The 16,898-nt window shown below is 40.9% G+C and overlaps 1 protein-coding gene across 1 annotated transcript in view; it reads left to right on the forward strand.

Moving 5' to 3' along the window:
* The window catches only part of EXOC4 (exocyst complex component 4), a 735,341-nt gene that overhangs the window by 576,236 nt on the left and 142,207 nt on the right, over positions 1-16,898 (forward strand). The window contains exon 13 of the mRNA XM_035021134.1: positions 14,593-14,748. Within this exon, the coding sequence (XP_034877025.1) occupies positions 14,593-14,748 (156 nt within the window). The remainder of the gene's footprint in view (positions 1-14,592; positions 14,749-16,898) is intronic.

The following is a 16,898-nucleotide window of genomic DNA, read 5'->3' on the forward strand; positions in this document are numbered from 1 at the left end:
GTGCCTTAATTTTCTTATCTGCAAAAAAGGGATAATAATAGATCTTCCCTCATAGGGTTGTTTTGAAAATGTTAGTCTGCTAGAACTGTTTTTAGCAAAATAGTAAGTTTCCCCCAAAATGATTAGCTGTGATTCTAATGACAAAGATGACCCTTACCACCATTCATGATAGTACCTCCTGTATTTTATCATCTGCCCCTATAAGAGACTTGTTAGATTTCTTGCTGGTATCCTTCCAGTCCTAATGTTTATAATGCGGCTCCCCCTCCCTGAGGTCTCCCCAGAGTGGGCACATACAGGTGTGCAAAGGACAGTACGAGGTATCCTTCCACTTTCAGGACCCGCTGCTCCCTGCTCTTCTGAACCTTTGTTAAGAGCTCTTGCTCATCTTGAACAGCTTACAAATTACCCGTGGAAGCCAGGACTCTTGACCTTGAGCCAGATTTACCATTTCTTCTGTCAAGTCAATGAGTTCCCAAGTTAGGATAGGAACAAAGGCATGTAACTTGTACTTTGGGAGGTCTTCCCGGCCCCAAGTGAGGACCACTTCCACTTCCTGTTCACAAACCATCTTTAATAATCTGTTCTAGAATTTTACCTATAACTCCAAACTCACCCGATTTCTGTCATTTACTTTCTTTTCTTTTATGAACATCTTTGCTCTCAGGCATTTTTCACCATTTGCCAGGATACCTCTAAGATTATTGGGAATGGTTCTGTGATTCTCTGCTCTGAATTATTTCTGTGCCCCAAGGTCCTTGCCTAAATGTATTAAACCTGTCAGAATATTCTTTAATTTCAGTAACTGTTGACACAGTTGGTTTACCCCATCCTTAAAGCAACATATTGGTTTCTAGGATTTCATTCATTCAGCAGATGTTTATTGGGTATTTATATAAGAGTTTATAGATACAGCAATGAACCAAAAGACAAGATGCTGCTTTCATGGAGTTTACATTCTGTTGGAGATGGAAGAGAGGAGACAGACGATGAATAAATAGAATGCATAAACACAAAGAATTTTAAAATAATAAGTATTGTGGGGGCAGGGGGGGAGTGGAACAGGGCAGATAGACTCTGGAGTATAGGAGAAGGAGCCTGCCATTTTAAATAGGGTGCTCCAGAGGGCCCGCTCGAGTTGAGGTTTGAGAAGAGGCTCAAAGGAATTGGGGGAGTTGGCTAAAGTATCTGGAAAGAGTGCCCTGGCAGAAGGCAAAGGCCCTAAGGCAGGACTCCGCGTGACACTTTTCAGGAGTCGCAGCAGGGAGGCCAGTGTGGTTGGGGTAAAGTGAGCAAAGAGGGTATTAGGAGGACGTCCCAAAGAGAAGAGAGGGCCTGACCATGCAGGGCCTTGTAGGGCACAGTAGGGATGCTGACTTCTCCTCTGAGTGAAAAGGGGAGCCACTGTAGGAGCCGTCCCTAGGAGCAGCATGATCTGACTTACACCGTATTGAGAGTAAGCTATAGGGGGACAAGGATGGAAGCAGGGAGCGCAGTGGAGGGCTGATGTGGCAGTCTGGGTGCGAGATGAAGACCGCTCATGCTGGTTGGTGGCAGCAGAGATGGTGAGGACTGGTTGAATTCTGAATATATTTGGAATTCCCTGCCTGATTAGTTAGAGTGTAAGAGAAAGAAAGGTGTCGAAGGTGACTCCTGGGATTTTTTGTTTGAGTGATGAAAAGATGGAGTCACCAACTATTGAGATGGAGATGGAGGACACCACAGGGCAGGCAGGTGAGGACTTAAATTTGGGGGATCTCTGAGGCATCCCCATGGAGATAGGGAGCAGGCATCCAAAGGAGAGGGGTCTGGCCATCGACATATAAAGAGTCCATGCAAATGGTATTTAAAACCATGGATGAGATGACACCTCATGGGAGTGAACAAAAACATGACAGAGAAGAGGACTGTGGACTTGAAGAAGTTTGCTGGAAGAGAAGAAACCAGCAAAAGCAACTGAGAAGCAGCAGTCGGTGACGTAGGAGGCAGATTCAGAGTGGGGTGTCCCGGAAACCAAGTCACGGGGTGGAGGGAGGATCAGCATCGGGTCAGCATTCGAACTGAGCACTGACGGAGTGACAGATTGGACCATGCAGAGGTCGTTGGTGATCGTCACCAGAGTGGTTTCTGCGGACCAGTAGGAGCGAAACCTGTTCGGGCCTGGGCTAAAGAAGGAAACGGAGAGCGGGGGACTTGTAAGTATAGGTGGAACCCCTACAGTGAGTTTTGCTGCCAGGAAGGACAGAGAAATGAGGTGGTAGCTGGAGAGCTGAGGTCACACGAAGGGTGTTTTGTCATTTTATATGTTATTTTAAATAGAAGAAATCAGTGCGTGTTTGTATTAGAAGAGTATTACTTAAGAGAAAGGGAAGGTTGCTGATGGAGGAGAGAAAGGGGCCAATGGCTGAAATTCTGCTTTTGGCTAGTGAGTAGGAGCAGGATGTAATACACAGGTGGAGTGACTGGCTCTGGGCAGGAACATGGATAGTTTTGTTTGCTGTGGCCTGTCCTTCTAGGGATTGAATTCTTTCTCTGTCATTTATGTTTCACCATTTTTCCAAACAGTGCAACTGTATCTCCACTATATTACTTCTTCTTGGAACATAGCTACTGCTTTTGGTTTGGCTCCTGATATATTGTGGTCATCATGAGTATCTTGATTCCTTCCCCCAGGAGTCCATACCTCCATGGTATCCCTCCTGGCCAAATTGTCTGGAACGGTGTCCACTTACTAGTGCCCGTTATCAGATCATCTCACATACAAGGTAATATCTGTAGCGATCTACCACAGTTGCTGAATTATCGGCCTGGGAAGCATTATCTCAGGGATGGAAAAAGTAATTCTGTGAAGCTTTGAAGGGGAAAAAATGGAAAATCGTTTATATGGCTGTTACAAAACAACACACACTCTCCTTCACACACACACACACACACACACACACACCCCATATGTAACTCCATGGTGCCTGTTGCCTATTACTTAATCAGGTTTTTCAAGCTAGAGAGAAAGTGTTTTCTGATTGTATGACTCTGAAGATGCAAAGTGTCCTTACTTCCTCTCTTCCCATTATTACCCTCCCCCAGATTGGCACCTGCTGAGGAGTAATTAGGGCAGTCCTAATTTGGACAGCCAAATCCTGATTACAGTGAGAGGAAAAACAGGAAATGTTCTAGTTTTGCTGCCAGCAAATGACTGACTTAAATAGAAAGCCATATACAATTCAAATGATCCAAAATGATGTAACATTGGGGAAGGAGGAGGGGAGCAGGAAAACATTGCAATCTGATTCTTTCTCAGCAGATATCTTTTACAGAAATGATCAAATCCACAAGCTCACAATGCCCTCTGCTGAGAGCTGGCTTGTTTTCTAAGTTTACCACGAGAACCCGAGCATCCACTGGGAGTTAAGAGATCTGAGGGAAGGTCAGGAACATCTCACCTTTCCGTGAGCACCTCACTCTGGAGAGAAAGACTGTAGTGTCTAATGATGTCATGTTACATGCTTTGGATGAAGAGAGGTTTCCTAAAAGGGTAATGAGGACTAGAAGTCTTTTCCTTAATTAGTCACACCCCTTGGGGCTTAGAGGAAAACTCAGCTGTGGATTCTCCATTGTGCTGCATTAGCAATCAGGCAGTTGGCCCATTAGCCTGCTTCTTCCAAGCTGAGTGCTTCTCTGCCTCTGTTCATCCTCTTTGTCCTGGGGTACAACCAGCAGCTTAGGTGTCCCAAAATAGTCATTAAAAGATTGGAAATCACAGTTTTTTAAAGTTTCTGCCTCTTCCAATTCAGCATCAGTCTGTTAATTTTTTTGGTCTTTCTGCATTGGTTGGGCCTGATAGTGAATACAAATAAAACATTTTCTAATCTTTGTGACTCAACTGATAGGAAACCCTAGCATGTTTTTATTAGGAGAAAGTATAACCATCCTCAGGGTTCACACAGGACCGAGAACTCACGCCAGAGCATGAAGAAAGAGTGACGTGGGGATAAACTTGCAATCACTGATGGCAGAAACCAGGTCTGTCCGCGGCCTAGGCAACTCATTGGCCCTCGGTTTGTTTGCTGAATGAATAAGGAAATTCCTAACGGACTGAACAGGATGAGCAAGCAGTGGGGTAGCGTGGGCAGATGCGATGTGTTGGGGAGAGCTTGGGAAATCAAAATGACTAGGTAGACAGTGTGGTTGGGTAGGAATGGGCAGAATAGGGAATTCTGAAAACTTCCCATATTAAGTGAGGGAATACTATCTAGGTTTTGGTAAGGAGGATGACCTACCTTCTCCATGATCAAAGCGGTGTTCTAAGATCTCAGGGGCCCCATTGTGTTAAATAGCAGAAACAAGAGACCAGGACCTCTGATGGGTCTTCAGGCCCGAGGGTTTCCTGAGTAGCCAGAGGCCAGGGTCCTGCAGGAATGAGAGCCTGGTTGAGCTTGCCTTGCCAAGTTCATAACCCAGCTAAGGTCACAGGGGATGGGAGTGGGAGTGCATGAGCCAGAAGCTAAGTCTGTTTGGCTCTAAAGCCCAAAGAATAGGCAGTGGAATCAAAGAGAAAAAGTTGGAAAACCTAAACTAACTTTTTTTTTTAAGATTTATTTATTTATTTGAGAGAGAGCGTGAGCGAGTGTGAGCGAGCACGAGCAGGGGCAAGGGCAGAGGGAGAGGGGGAGAGAGAATCTTAAGCAGACTGCCCATTCAGCACAGAGCCCAATGCAGGGCTCAATTCTAGGACCCTTAGATCACAACCTGAGCCAAACCAAGAGTCTAAACTAACCTTGAACCTCAGAAGAGCCAAGGAGGGGTGCTGGGTGGTGCAGTTGGTTGAGCATCTGACTTTTGGTTTCAGCTCAGGTTGTGATCTTAGAGTCATGAAATCAAGTCATTCCCCTCCCCTACCACCACCACCCCCATCAGGCTCTGCACTCAGTTCGGAGTCTGCCCAAGATTCTCTCTCCCTCTCCCTCTGCCCCTCCCCCCACTCATGTGTGCATGGTCTTTCTCTCTCCCTCAAATAAATAAATAAATAAAATCTAAAAAAAAAAAAAAGAGTCAGAAAAAGAGCCAAGGAAACTCACTGCAAGGTCCATGCAAGCTTGCTTCCTGGTTGCCTCTTGAAACTATGTTCTGTCCCTTACCCCCTTGGCTTACATGGCACTGATATATTCATTTTTATTAAATATTGAGGAGATACAAAAGAACACTTATAAAATATGTACACTCTCTGGTTCATAGAGAGCACTCAGCAAATGAGAGCTTTTATTTGCTTCTATAATTTATTATGTATAACTCTATTCCGGCATCCCATTATATTGCAATTTTAAATTTTTTTTCGTATGCATGATCTGATCAGTTATTGGTTTTCATGTCTTTCTCTCTCAAAAACATTGTTTTTCAACTGTGGATTCACATGGTACTTATTTGGGGCGATTTCAAAGCACTCATACTGGATTTGCCACACTGGGCTCACTGGGTGTTGGGCCTGGGCGCGAGTAGTTTAAAATGTCCCAGAAGTGATTCTCATGGGTGTTAGTGATCTAAACTTTGAAAATCTAGAAGGAATTTCTTGTGTCTTTTCCCACATAATCATGTCCAACTTCTAGTGTGAGTCTGTGTAGAGGCCTCTCCCCCACGTTTACTGATCAAATGAGGAGCTTCCCTCGGCCTTCCGAGCACACACCAGCTGACACAGTTGCTACCCACAGAGCCGGGCGTCCCACAGACTCCAGAGCAAGCAGCCAATCTTAACTTCTCCCCCACAGCTCAGCCGACCACAGTATCAGGAGCCTCTTGTAGTAACTTTGCTACAAAGAAATAGCGACCTGGACTGGAATGGCGTCACACTGGGGAAAGCACTCAGCGACTGTGCAGGGGACTGTCAGTCATTAACCCGTCTTGTCGCCACAACCATCCTGAAGATGAGACTCCCCCGACCTTACCGATAAGAAAATGGAGGTTCAGAAAGGTCCAGAACCCAGCTAAGGTCACAGGCCGCGGGGGTGGTTGTGTATGAGCTCCAAACCAAGCGTGTCTGGCTCTGAAGCCCAGAGAAGAGGCAGTGGAATTAAAGAGGAAACAGGGAACCTGAGAAATGTTGCAGATGGTTAAGAGAGAGATCCTAACAGGAGCACAGACTCCAGAGCAGTTGGTAAAGGCTGTTCCGGCTCTGCCCACCTCAGCCACTGGATCCTGAGCAGGCCTTGGTATCTCGTCTGTCAAATGGGAATAATCACCGTGCCTAGTGCACAGGATTGTTAGGATTGCAAGAGTTAATACATGTGAAGTGTTGGGAACAATGCCTAGTAAATGCTGTCAGCTGATAGTTATTACTGCTGGTGTTTATTATTTATTTTTTAAATTAATTCATTGAGAATATTGTTATTCACTAATAAGATGGCCAAAGAAAGCTATTTTTATAACCTCTGTTATTTCCCTGGTGCTTTGTGCTTCATTGCTATCATTCATTCATGCATTATTTTATTGATTCCACAGTTATTTATGAAGCACTTCTGGGGCCAGCATTATTCTAGATGTAAGAGTATAGACGTAAATACACTAGGCAGGGTCCTGCTGCCTTCATGGACTTTACACCCTAATGAAGGACACACAATACAATCAAGTAACAAACACTAAATTTCTCAGAAATAAGGGTGATGTGGTTTAAAAAAAAAAAGAAAGAAAGATTCAAGGTAAGGGACAGCATCAGGAAAGATCTCAGAGAGGACCTGATGTTTGAGCTAAATTCTGAAGGTTGAGAAGGAGCCATGTGGTGATATGGGGAAGAACATTCCAGGCAGAGGAGGGAGAGGTGTGAGGATGGCAAGAAGCTCAAAGCTTAAGTGCATTAAGCTTAGTATAACTGGAACAGAGGGAGAGAGGAGGGAGAAGTGAATATTGAATAAGGATGGACAGGTGCAAGGGGCAGATCATTCGGGTTATTTCTGGCTACACGTTAGAATCACGTGAGAGCTTAAAGCTATCCATGCTGAGCCGCACTTCAGAATGTGTAATTGATATACTTTTAAAATGCTTCCCAAGTGTTTTAATGTGTGCCAGAATTAAGGACCATTGATGAAGGATCTCAAGGCCAGGCAATTTGAGTTTTATTTTAAATGCAATAAGAAGGCATGCACAGGCAGTTATGTGGTCTGATGTCCTTCCATAAAGATCTTCAGTTTGCTTATAACAAAAATCTGACCATTGACAGTTAAGACAAATTTTATATTAATTTGTGGTCCTCTGTTACAATATAATTCTTTTCTCCTTGCTTTTTTTAATATCAGTTATAACCCTTCTTACGAGAACTTGCCTATTTAAAGGTTGTTATTAAATTATGCCCAAGAGTTACCTTTTGTAAACTCTCAAATTTCAAATCCTTTTCCACGGGTCCTCTTGAATTGTTTCTGTTTCCCATGCGCCATCTCCAGAGTAATCAGATGTTTCTGAAGTTACGGTTCTTGGGTAGAAATCCATACCGTCATCAAGCTCGCTGACCAGCCTTGAGGGTGATATAAAAATAGCCTAATGCTTCTCTGCTCTTTTCCTACTTATTCTGCTCCATCTTATCTTAAGGGATTTCTGGGTTTTCTTTTTGTGTTTGTTTTGTTTCAATTAGCGGCCTAGCACTACTTCTTACTCATTGTCATTATCACTATGTTAGTGGACATTGCGCTACAGTTTGACCTGCTGTAGGTCCAATCATTCAGTTTAAAGCCCACTACAGCAGCTTAATTTGAACCATCCGTGTCCCGGGTTCACCTTTCTAGCTTGGCTCCTGGTTTTTGAAGTATCTGAAAGATTCAGCCTGGGAAAGTAAACGTCATGCCCTGGCTGTCACCAAACAGTTGAATCCAATTAGCCCCACCTGCCCCTGGTTGTTTACCTAATGAAAGACTCCTCACCCCAGCTGTGTCCAGGGACCAGGCACCCTTGCACTTCCCAACTGCTCCAGAGAAGAAGCAATGCACATCAGAGCCAGTCAACACCAGCAGATGTTTTCTGAATGAAATTCACTCAACTGTGTCTAGAGGGTAGACCCTTCTCATGGCAGGCTTATCACCTGTTCCAAGAGGTATACCTATTTTCCTCTTCCTCCTGGGAACGGGTACAAATAGTTACACAGATGGCTCTGTCTGTGGCCCATTGAGCTGTGAATTAATTAGTAGATTATGGTTCTGGTAGTGGTCATTAACCCTACTCCTCTTGTGGAATAATTGTTGGAAATTTAGCTCTTCTTTTTTGAGGCTATTTGGGTATGTCCTAGGATTTTGTAGCCTGCACAATCCAGCTTATCACAAAATGATAAACTAATAAAATGCAGTTGGTGAGGATGGAGATTTTGCCATTTGAATGAAAAAATCCCTTTAAGGTAATTCTATGTCGCTGATCAATGCCAATATTTCAAATTAGAATACTTGGAATGACATTTGGGATTGATCTTCATTCCAGAATGAATTAATAATTTATTGTTGAAGGCAGTATATAGGTAGCATGTTAGTTCGTTTTGATTTCTGTTTTTTTAATAAAATAGGATCTATGAATATTAGTGAAGCCAGTAATAAAATATTAACTATTGAATTAAGCCAGTCTTTAAAAAATATATGTAAGTGAACAATGTGGGTACTTTAAGGTAGTATTTCACTAAGCTATTTTTTTTTTTCATTTCAGCTAGTGTCAAAATGAAAAAAATTCTAGATCCCCAAAATGTACAATACCATCTCACATCTATACACCCAAACTATTTCCTGAACCCTAGGGCAGCATCCATGGGCTCAAAGATATAGATGCTGGAAAATTAAGTCAGGTTCTAACTCTGTGGAGCAGAATTTCCCCGCATTATGGGTCTAAGAGCAACTGAACCACCCAACCAAAGTTCTTTCTAGATATGGATACTAAAATTTAAATTTTATATAACTTCCACATCTCACAAAATATTCTTCTTTTGATCTTTTTTTTAAAAAGCATCTTAAGGGGCGCCTGAGTGGCTCAGTCGCTAAGCATCTGCCTTCAGCTCAGATCATAATCCCAGGGTCCTGGGATCAAGCCCCGCATCGGGCTCCCTGCTCCGCAGGAAGCCTGCTTCTCCCTCTCCCACTCCCCCTGCTTGTGTTCCCTCTCTCGCTGTGTCTCTCTCTGTCAAATAAATAAATAAAATCTTTAAAAAAAAATAAATTAAAAAAATAAAAAGCATCTTAAAATGTCAACCCTGTTCATAGCTTACAGGGCATACCAACTCAGTTGGTGGGGCAGATTTGACTCATTGGTGATAGTTTACCCAACCCAGTATATAGGACAAAGTTCTAATTTTGAAGTCTAGGTGATCAGTATAAAGGAGGGGTTTTGTTCATTTGCTTTTCAAAGGGAGAGATTATTGTAGGCTGACATAGTCAACGAATTCTTCACAGAGAAAGTACGACTTTGAGGAAACTTTGCAAAAACATGCCACTGAGAAGTGGAGTAAAAGGGGGAAAAGCATGTCAATAATCACTCTGTAATTTATTAGTTTTGTGAATCAGGACTTATTTTATGTTGAATTTTTTTCAGAGGGAGTCACACCTACAATCACGAGTCTGATTTGTATTAAATTCAGAGAGGTATGTTGAGACCCTGGCAGAGTGATCTCTAAGTTGAATAAAATATCAAATGACTTGATATCTCACCTAAGTCATTTAGTACAGAGAAGTAAAAGAAAACCACAAAGATGGTTTTAGTTTAATAAATTACCTAGACTCCTAAAACTGAAGAGAGCTTATTTTTAGCTTTAGTTCAGTTCTCATATATATTCCAAATACCAGATATTGTACTAGACACTGGGGACACAAAAAACAAAGAGAAATTCACTCTACCCTCAAAGAACTCATCATCCACTATGGGATCCCAATTTGCAAACAAGTGCCGTAGGACCAGTGATAGTAAAAGTGTGTGTAAGGTGCTGGTTCTCACCTTTGAATGCACAGTGGAATCACCTGGGAAACTTGTAAAAATTCTAATGCCTGGGTTCCACCCCCGGAGATTGATTTACTTTGGCTTGGGTGTGGACTTGGTGTCTGGTTTTTTTAAAAGCTCCCCATGTTATCCCAATGTGCGGTCAAGGTTGGAGATCTCTGACATAAGGGTGATGAGGCACAGAAGACTCAGCTGTCCTAAGGGAGGAATCGAAGTAAAGCTTAATCGGTAGAATCAAACAAGGAGATGAGGAAAAGGCTTTACAGGCAGAGGTAATACACAGAAGTAGGAAACATTACCCGCCCCCCATTGAAAAAAACTCTAGAATACTCATTATGTATAGGGTATTTAGCCAACACAGGTGGGGTGTTGGGGAATAGTGAACATAGACAGAGGAGGAAAGCTAGCTGAAAACATGGATGTTCATTCATACTCTAAGTTTGGACTTGGTCTTAGAATTAGGAATCAATGGAGTTCTAAGGAGAACAACATGACTGTATTTGAACAGTTTTAGGAAAATAACTCTTCCAACTAGTGTTAAGTTGGACTGATGGTCTAGAAGTTCCAAGCAAGATGCCCACTTACTGCCAAATCCAAGTGACAAGGTTAATGGCAGTGGACCTAAAACAGGAAAATGACAGATTTGTAAGATACTGAGGAGGTCGAATTGGCAGGATGTTGTGACTGTGGGTGAATAGGATGACTCTTAGTTCGTGACTTGAGTAACAAGATGGATGGTTGGACTGTTGACCAAAACAGGGAATACTAGATGTTTAGTCAGAGAGGGAAAGGTGTACAATAAATGAGTTCCTTTGATTCATTTTAATTTGAAATGCTGGTAGGACTTTCAAATAGAAATCTTCAGGAAGCCTTTGGATATGCAGGTCCAAGACTCAGAAGAGAGGACAGCCATGATGATATTAATTTAGGAGTTATCAGAATATAGGTCAGTCACATCTGGCAAGAAGATGAAATTGCCCAAGTGAGAAATGCAGAATGGAACACCAATATTAAGAGAATGGACAGAGGAAATGAGCCATCAATTTTTCTAAGAAAGAGGTTAGGGTAGCAGGAGTAGAACCAGGAAAAGATGATAATGTGGAAACCCAAGGAGTAATATTTCAGGAAGGGAATAATCAAAAGTATCAGATGCTTTAGAATAACCAAAGAATGTGAAGAATAAAATACACCCTTGGGTCAATGGAGCAGTTTCACAGGAATAGTGGTTCTAGAACCCTGATTGCAATTGATTTAAGACTGAATTTTGACTTCAGTCAAAAGTGTGGAATTGATAGATTTAGGAAACCCTTCTCCTACTTCTCTAACACATACAAAGTCCAGTTAGAAATATATAACTTTAGGGGCACCTGGGTGGCTCAGTCAGTTAAGCATCTGCCTTTGGCTCAGGTCATAGTCTCGGGGTCCTGGGATCGAGCCCCGCATCAGGCTCCCTGCTCAGTGGGGAGTCTGCTTCTCCTTCTCCCTCTGCCTCTTCCCCTGCTCATGCTCTCTCTCTCTCTGTCTCAAATAAAATCTTTATATATATCTTTTAAAAAATTTAAATATTCAGCCAATTTCAAAAGGAAAAAAGGCAATTCTCCAGATGCCGCAAATGAAAGAAAATAGCATATAGGATCTATGTGCCATAGCAGTAAGCAAATAGTGATGCTGAGTGGCCCACAAAAGTATCAGGACTTCATATGGCAATTGTCTTTGTCTGTTTGGGCTGCTGTAACAAAGTGGCACAGATAGGATGGCTTATAAACAACAGAAATTTATTTCTCACAGTTCTGGAGGGTGGAAGTTCAAGATTAGGCTGCCAGAAGGGTAAGGTGAGGCTGTCTTCCAGGTCTGAGACTTCTCATTGCTTTATCACGTGGTGAAAGGAGCTAGGGAGCTCTGTGGGATTTCTTTATAAGGGCACTCATCCCACTCATAAAGGCTCTACTCCTGTGACCTAATCACTTCCTAAAGTCCCCACTTCCTAACACTATAACATTGATAGTAGGATTCCAACATGTGAGTTTTGGACAGACACAGACATTCAGATCATAGCCGAGTTCAGACCCAAGTTGGGGCTGGCATTTGAACACCTGCATGGCAGGGAGTTTTATTCATGCAGAAGTTATTGCAAGGGACTTTTCCACCTATGACTGCAACCAGGAAAACTCTAGACTTGGGAATGAGCCACCCAACTTGGAGAGTAGAAAAGTGGCCTCTAGAGGAGATCAGAATCCCACACAGGTGCAAGTAAGGACCTCCATTTGCACTTCCCCTGTTGGGAGAGAATGTTTTAAGCCAAAAAAAAGGAAAGGGAAAAAAAAAAAAAACTTAAAACCTACTTGGAACTAGTGAAACCTATAGGATCCAGACGAGGGGAATGCAAACCACCTAATAGTAACATCTCTAAAACTCAGGGCAAATGTGGGATTCCCATAGAGGACAAATCCCACTGAGGTGGAGCTTGCAGACCAATAGCACATCACATGAGAAAACTCATCATCATGAGAAAAGAAGGAAAATGCAACTAACAGGACATTTGACATCCAACGAACTAACAAAAAATGTAAAGCCACATGAGAGGAACTTTAAAATTGCTGCTTTTAAAATATTCAAAAAGGTAAAGAATAGAATCCATAATTCAAGAGCAGGTCATTTTGGAGGAGGGAAGCTAGTGGATTTCTAGAATTGCTGAAGAGAAAATCTAGAAAGGAAAAATACAATAATTGAAAACATTTCAAAAAAGCAATAGATGGGTTAAATCCTAGAGTAGATCCTGGAGAGAGAGTCATAAATTGATAAAATGAGTGAGAGGTGAGAAAGAGAAGTCATTGAAGGCCACTCACTGGGCGAGAGGGTCTGTGAAGGGTAGGGAGGAGCTTCACTGGAGAGAAATGCTGGATCGAGGAAGAGATTGATTCATTCTTTAAAAAAAAAAAAATGACGGGGTTGGGGGATACGTTGAGAGAGCTACGAGATATGGAAAAGGGGATTTTGGGGGCAGTAGGGAGGATCCCTAAGAGCCTAGGTAGAGAGATTAACTGGAAGTGAATGAAGATGAGACCGATTTGAAGATATTTCTGTGGGGAATAGAGGTGGAATGTTTGAAAAGTATATAATTAAGAAGCCTCCTTTCTGTGTCAGATAGGAAGAATGTAGGGGGTAAGCAATGAGGAGATAAAAGGTGAAGGTTTAAAGAATGGCATTGAGGAATGGGAGGGGAAGTTGAGCAGAAGCAGGTAAAAGGAAGGCCAAAGAACATTGACGGCCCACCTGGCATACGACATCATGAATGTGAGATGGTACCCAGCACCCCACATATGTATGGGTAAAAGTCAGATTGTAGGACTAATCCATAAATAGCGCAGAAAAGATGCAAGAAAATAACAAGAGAAAAAAAGAGAATAGAAGGTACCAGGGAGAGTAATTTGAGAGACCTGAAGAAGGTTCTGAAGTCTAATTTCTGCATTGTTGACCATAGTTACCATTAGAAAACTTTTGCTTATCGTGAGTTAGGAGAATGCTAGAAATCAGCTATGGTTTTCTTAGTAATTCTAGCTTATTTTCAGAGAACCAGAGCGATACTGCTCCCTACAACCTGAAATCCTATTACCTCGAGTCAGGTTGTCATGAGTCAAAGTTTTTAGGCTTCAGCTTCTTTTGTTGACAGACATGAAATTGCCTGTTGGTTAAGGAGCTTTTATCATGAATACCCACCATACATATGTTGTATATTAAGATGTGCATAATGTCCCCTAGTTACGATTCTTACACCAACATAAATTCCTGCCTGTGACAGGGGGAAACCTCCTGGAGTCTGGGTCAACTTGAGAGGGGGTAGCCAGCTAAGTAGCACTCCCTTCATAAATAAATGTCATTCCTGTCACTTAGAGTTGCTGATGATTTTTAGACCATTGAAATTAGTTATAGTGACAGAAATGTTGAACAGAAGGAGAAGCTTTTTAATTAGGTTGAAATTGAACGTTTAAGATGAATTTACAGGTACTTTCTGGTAAGCGCAGTGTTGATAACTAACCCATGGGCCTTATTAAAGGACTTGAAGCCTGTCACTCTAGGTCACCAGTCAAAGCCCACTGGAGAGAGCAATAATCAAAGACTTTTTCTGCCTGACATCTGGGGCAGAAGGTTTCTCTATGATGGTAGATTTACTTTGAATAGAGGGGTGTCCGTAGTTCAAAAAGTACCTTCAAGTAGAACTAATTGGTATTTTTAAACCAAGAAGTCAGAGAACAACCTTTTGTAACACTTCGTCACCTTTCCAATACCACTTATGTTGTTATTTCATAACATTCTTATTTGTTCAACATCTTTCTTGAAAGGTCCACCCCAAAACCTACCATATGTTTTTATTTATCCTAAGGGATTAACTATGATAAGGGTGACAAATTAGTATTATTATGGACCTTGCACAATTACTCAGCAGTGAAGAGACTAAGAACAAAATCTAGAAATGGTTTCCCAGTAATGTGACCTGCTAATGGATGTCAGGACTCCAACTCAGATAATAGATTATGTTAATAAGAGAGATGGCTGTGGTATTTTTTTCTTCTTCAGCAAAGGTAGATGAAAAATGCTAACTGGATACCAGGCAATGTGCTGAAGTGTCTCTTTTCCACTGATTGTGTTCAGGGGCATTGTCCAGTCAGAAGAGAAACTTGTCATCAGTGCATCTTGGGCAAAAGATGATGATATCAGCAGACTCTTGAAATCTCTACCAAACTGGATTAACATGGCTCAACCCAAACAGCTGAGGCCAAAAAGAGAAGAGGAAGAAGATTTCATAAGGTAACAGATTTATTTTCTATGTTGTATTAAACAGTGGGAGTAAAAACATCTGTTTAGCTAACTCTTCCTTACATGGAATTTGGGGCAATTCTAAATAACAAGCAGCAATGAACTGAACTTAGTAAAGTCTGTTTCTATCCTAACACACCTCATTTCCCATGTAAGTATGCTTTGTACTCAAAATTCTAGAAGGGATTGATGTATATCAAATTTGGAGATTTGTTAAATCAAGTTAAAATATCTTTTAATTTGTAGGTCATTTTTCCCTCTAAGGGGAAGCATGCAATTTACTCATTAATGCATTTATTTATTCAGCAAAGCTGTATTGACCTTGTTATGTGCCATACCTTGGAAAGATGACAATTAATGACATAAGGTTCTTGCCCATACAGAGTCTTTCAAAATTGTTCTTAGCATGCTCTTCAGTTCCTAGAACTGTTAGTTGAACTTTCTGGAAATATAAATGAGCTTCTCATGTTTGTTCAAATACATTGTATTATCTCTGATTGTTTCCTACTTATTTTGAGAAAAGTAAGGTCTCAGCTTTATCACTCGACATTTACCTTTGTACAATTTAAGTTTTTTACATAGCCATGACACTGTGGCCTCATTCAGTGAAAGTACTCATTTTCACGTGGCATGCCACAGTGAAATATTTCCACCTCTGTCACTGTAGAGCTGTGTAAAGTAGGAAAAAATGAAGTAATACTTTGTCACATTAAAATTAGGTTTATTCTTACTGTTTTTTGCTTATCCAGGTGAATGAATAAATAGTAAAAATAAAATCAAAGCACTTTAAAAAAGCAAAGACCAGAAAAGGAATAAAGGAAGTAATGGCCAATATTTTACTTTTAACTCATCATAGAACTGTGGGCTCATCTTTTTCTCAGAATGTGGGTTGCAACTGTAGATAAATAGGTTTTTACTGCTCACCAAGTTACCTGTATTCATACAGGAATGCTAGTGCCTCATTTTTACCAACCTTTTATTATGAAAATTTGTTAGAGTACCATTTAAAACCGTATCAAAATCGTGAGACTCAAAAATTCACCTGTAATTTAACTATATATATATATATAATATATATATATATATATAGTTTACTTTTTAGATTAATAGACTTTATTTTGGGGGGGAGCTGTTTTAGTTTACAGAAAGTATTGAGCAAAAAGTATAGTTCCCATTATATACCCTTACCTACCACCTTCAGTTTCCTCTGTTTTTAACATCTTGCATTAAGTGTGGTACATGTGTTATACTCGATAAGCTAATATTGATACATTATTATCAACTGAAGTCTATAATATACATTAGGGTTTACTCTTCATATTGTAAATTCTTTGGGTCTTGACAAATATAAAATGGATGTATCATCTCAGTATCATTCAGAATTATAGTTGCACTGCCCTAAAACTCTTCTGTGTTCCCCATATTCATCCCTGCCTTCCTTTCCCCAAAGCCCTGCCAACTGCTGATTTTTTTTTTTTACCATCTCCATAGTTTTGCTTTTTCCAGAATATAATAGAGTTGGAATCATGTGTAGCCTTTTCAGATTGGCTTTTTGTGCTTAAAAATATACGCTTAAGATTCCTCCATGTCTTTTGTGACCTGATAACTCTTTTTTTTTTAATCCCTGAGTAATATTCCATTGTATGGGTGTACTATAGTTTGTTTATCCATTCACCACTTGAAGGACATTTTGATTGCTTCCAGGTTCTGGCAATTATAAATAAAGGTGCTATAAACACTTATGTACAGGTTTATATGTGGATGTAAGTCTTTCATTCATTTGGGTAAATACTACAGAATGCGATTGCTCGATCGTGTAGTAAGAGTATGTGTCATTTTGTAAGAAATTGTCACTGTTTTCCAAAGTGGTTCTATTTTGCATTCGCGCCAGCAATGAATGAGAGTTCCTTTTGTTCCACATCCTCTCTAGAGGTGCTAATGTTTGGTGCTAATGCTAATATTTGGTGCTAATGTTTTGGAGTTCGTACATTCTGACAGGTGTGTAGTGATATCTCATTGTTTTCATTTGTATTTCCCTAATGGCATATGATGTTGAACATCATCTTTTCATATGCTTATTTGATATTTGTATATATATTTTTGTTGAGATACTGCTTATTTTTTAATTGGATTGTGTTTTC

Source organism: Mirounga leonina, unplaced genomic scaffold (assembly GCF_011800145.1).
Source record: "Mirounga leonina isolate KUSES-001 unplaced genomic scaffold, KU_Mleo_1.0 Mir_174, whole genome shotgun sequence".
NCBI classification, from domain to species: Eukaryota; Metazoa; Chordata; class Mammalia; order Carnivora; family Phocidae; genus Mirounga; species Mirounga leonina.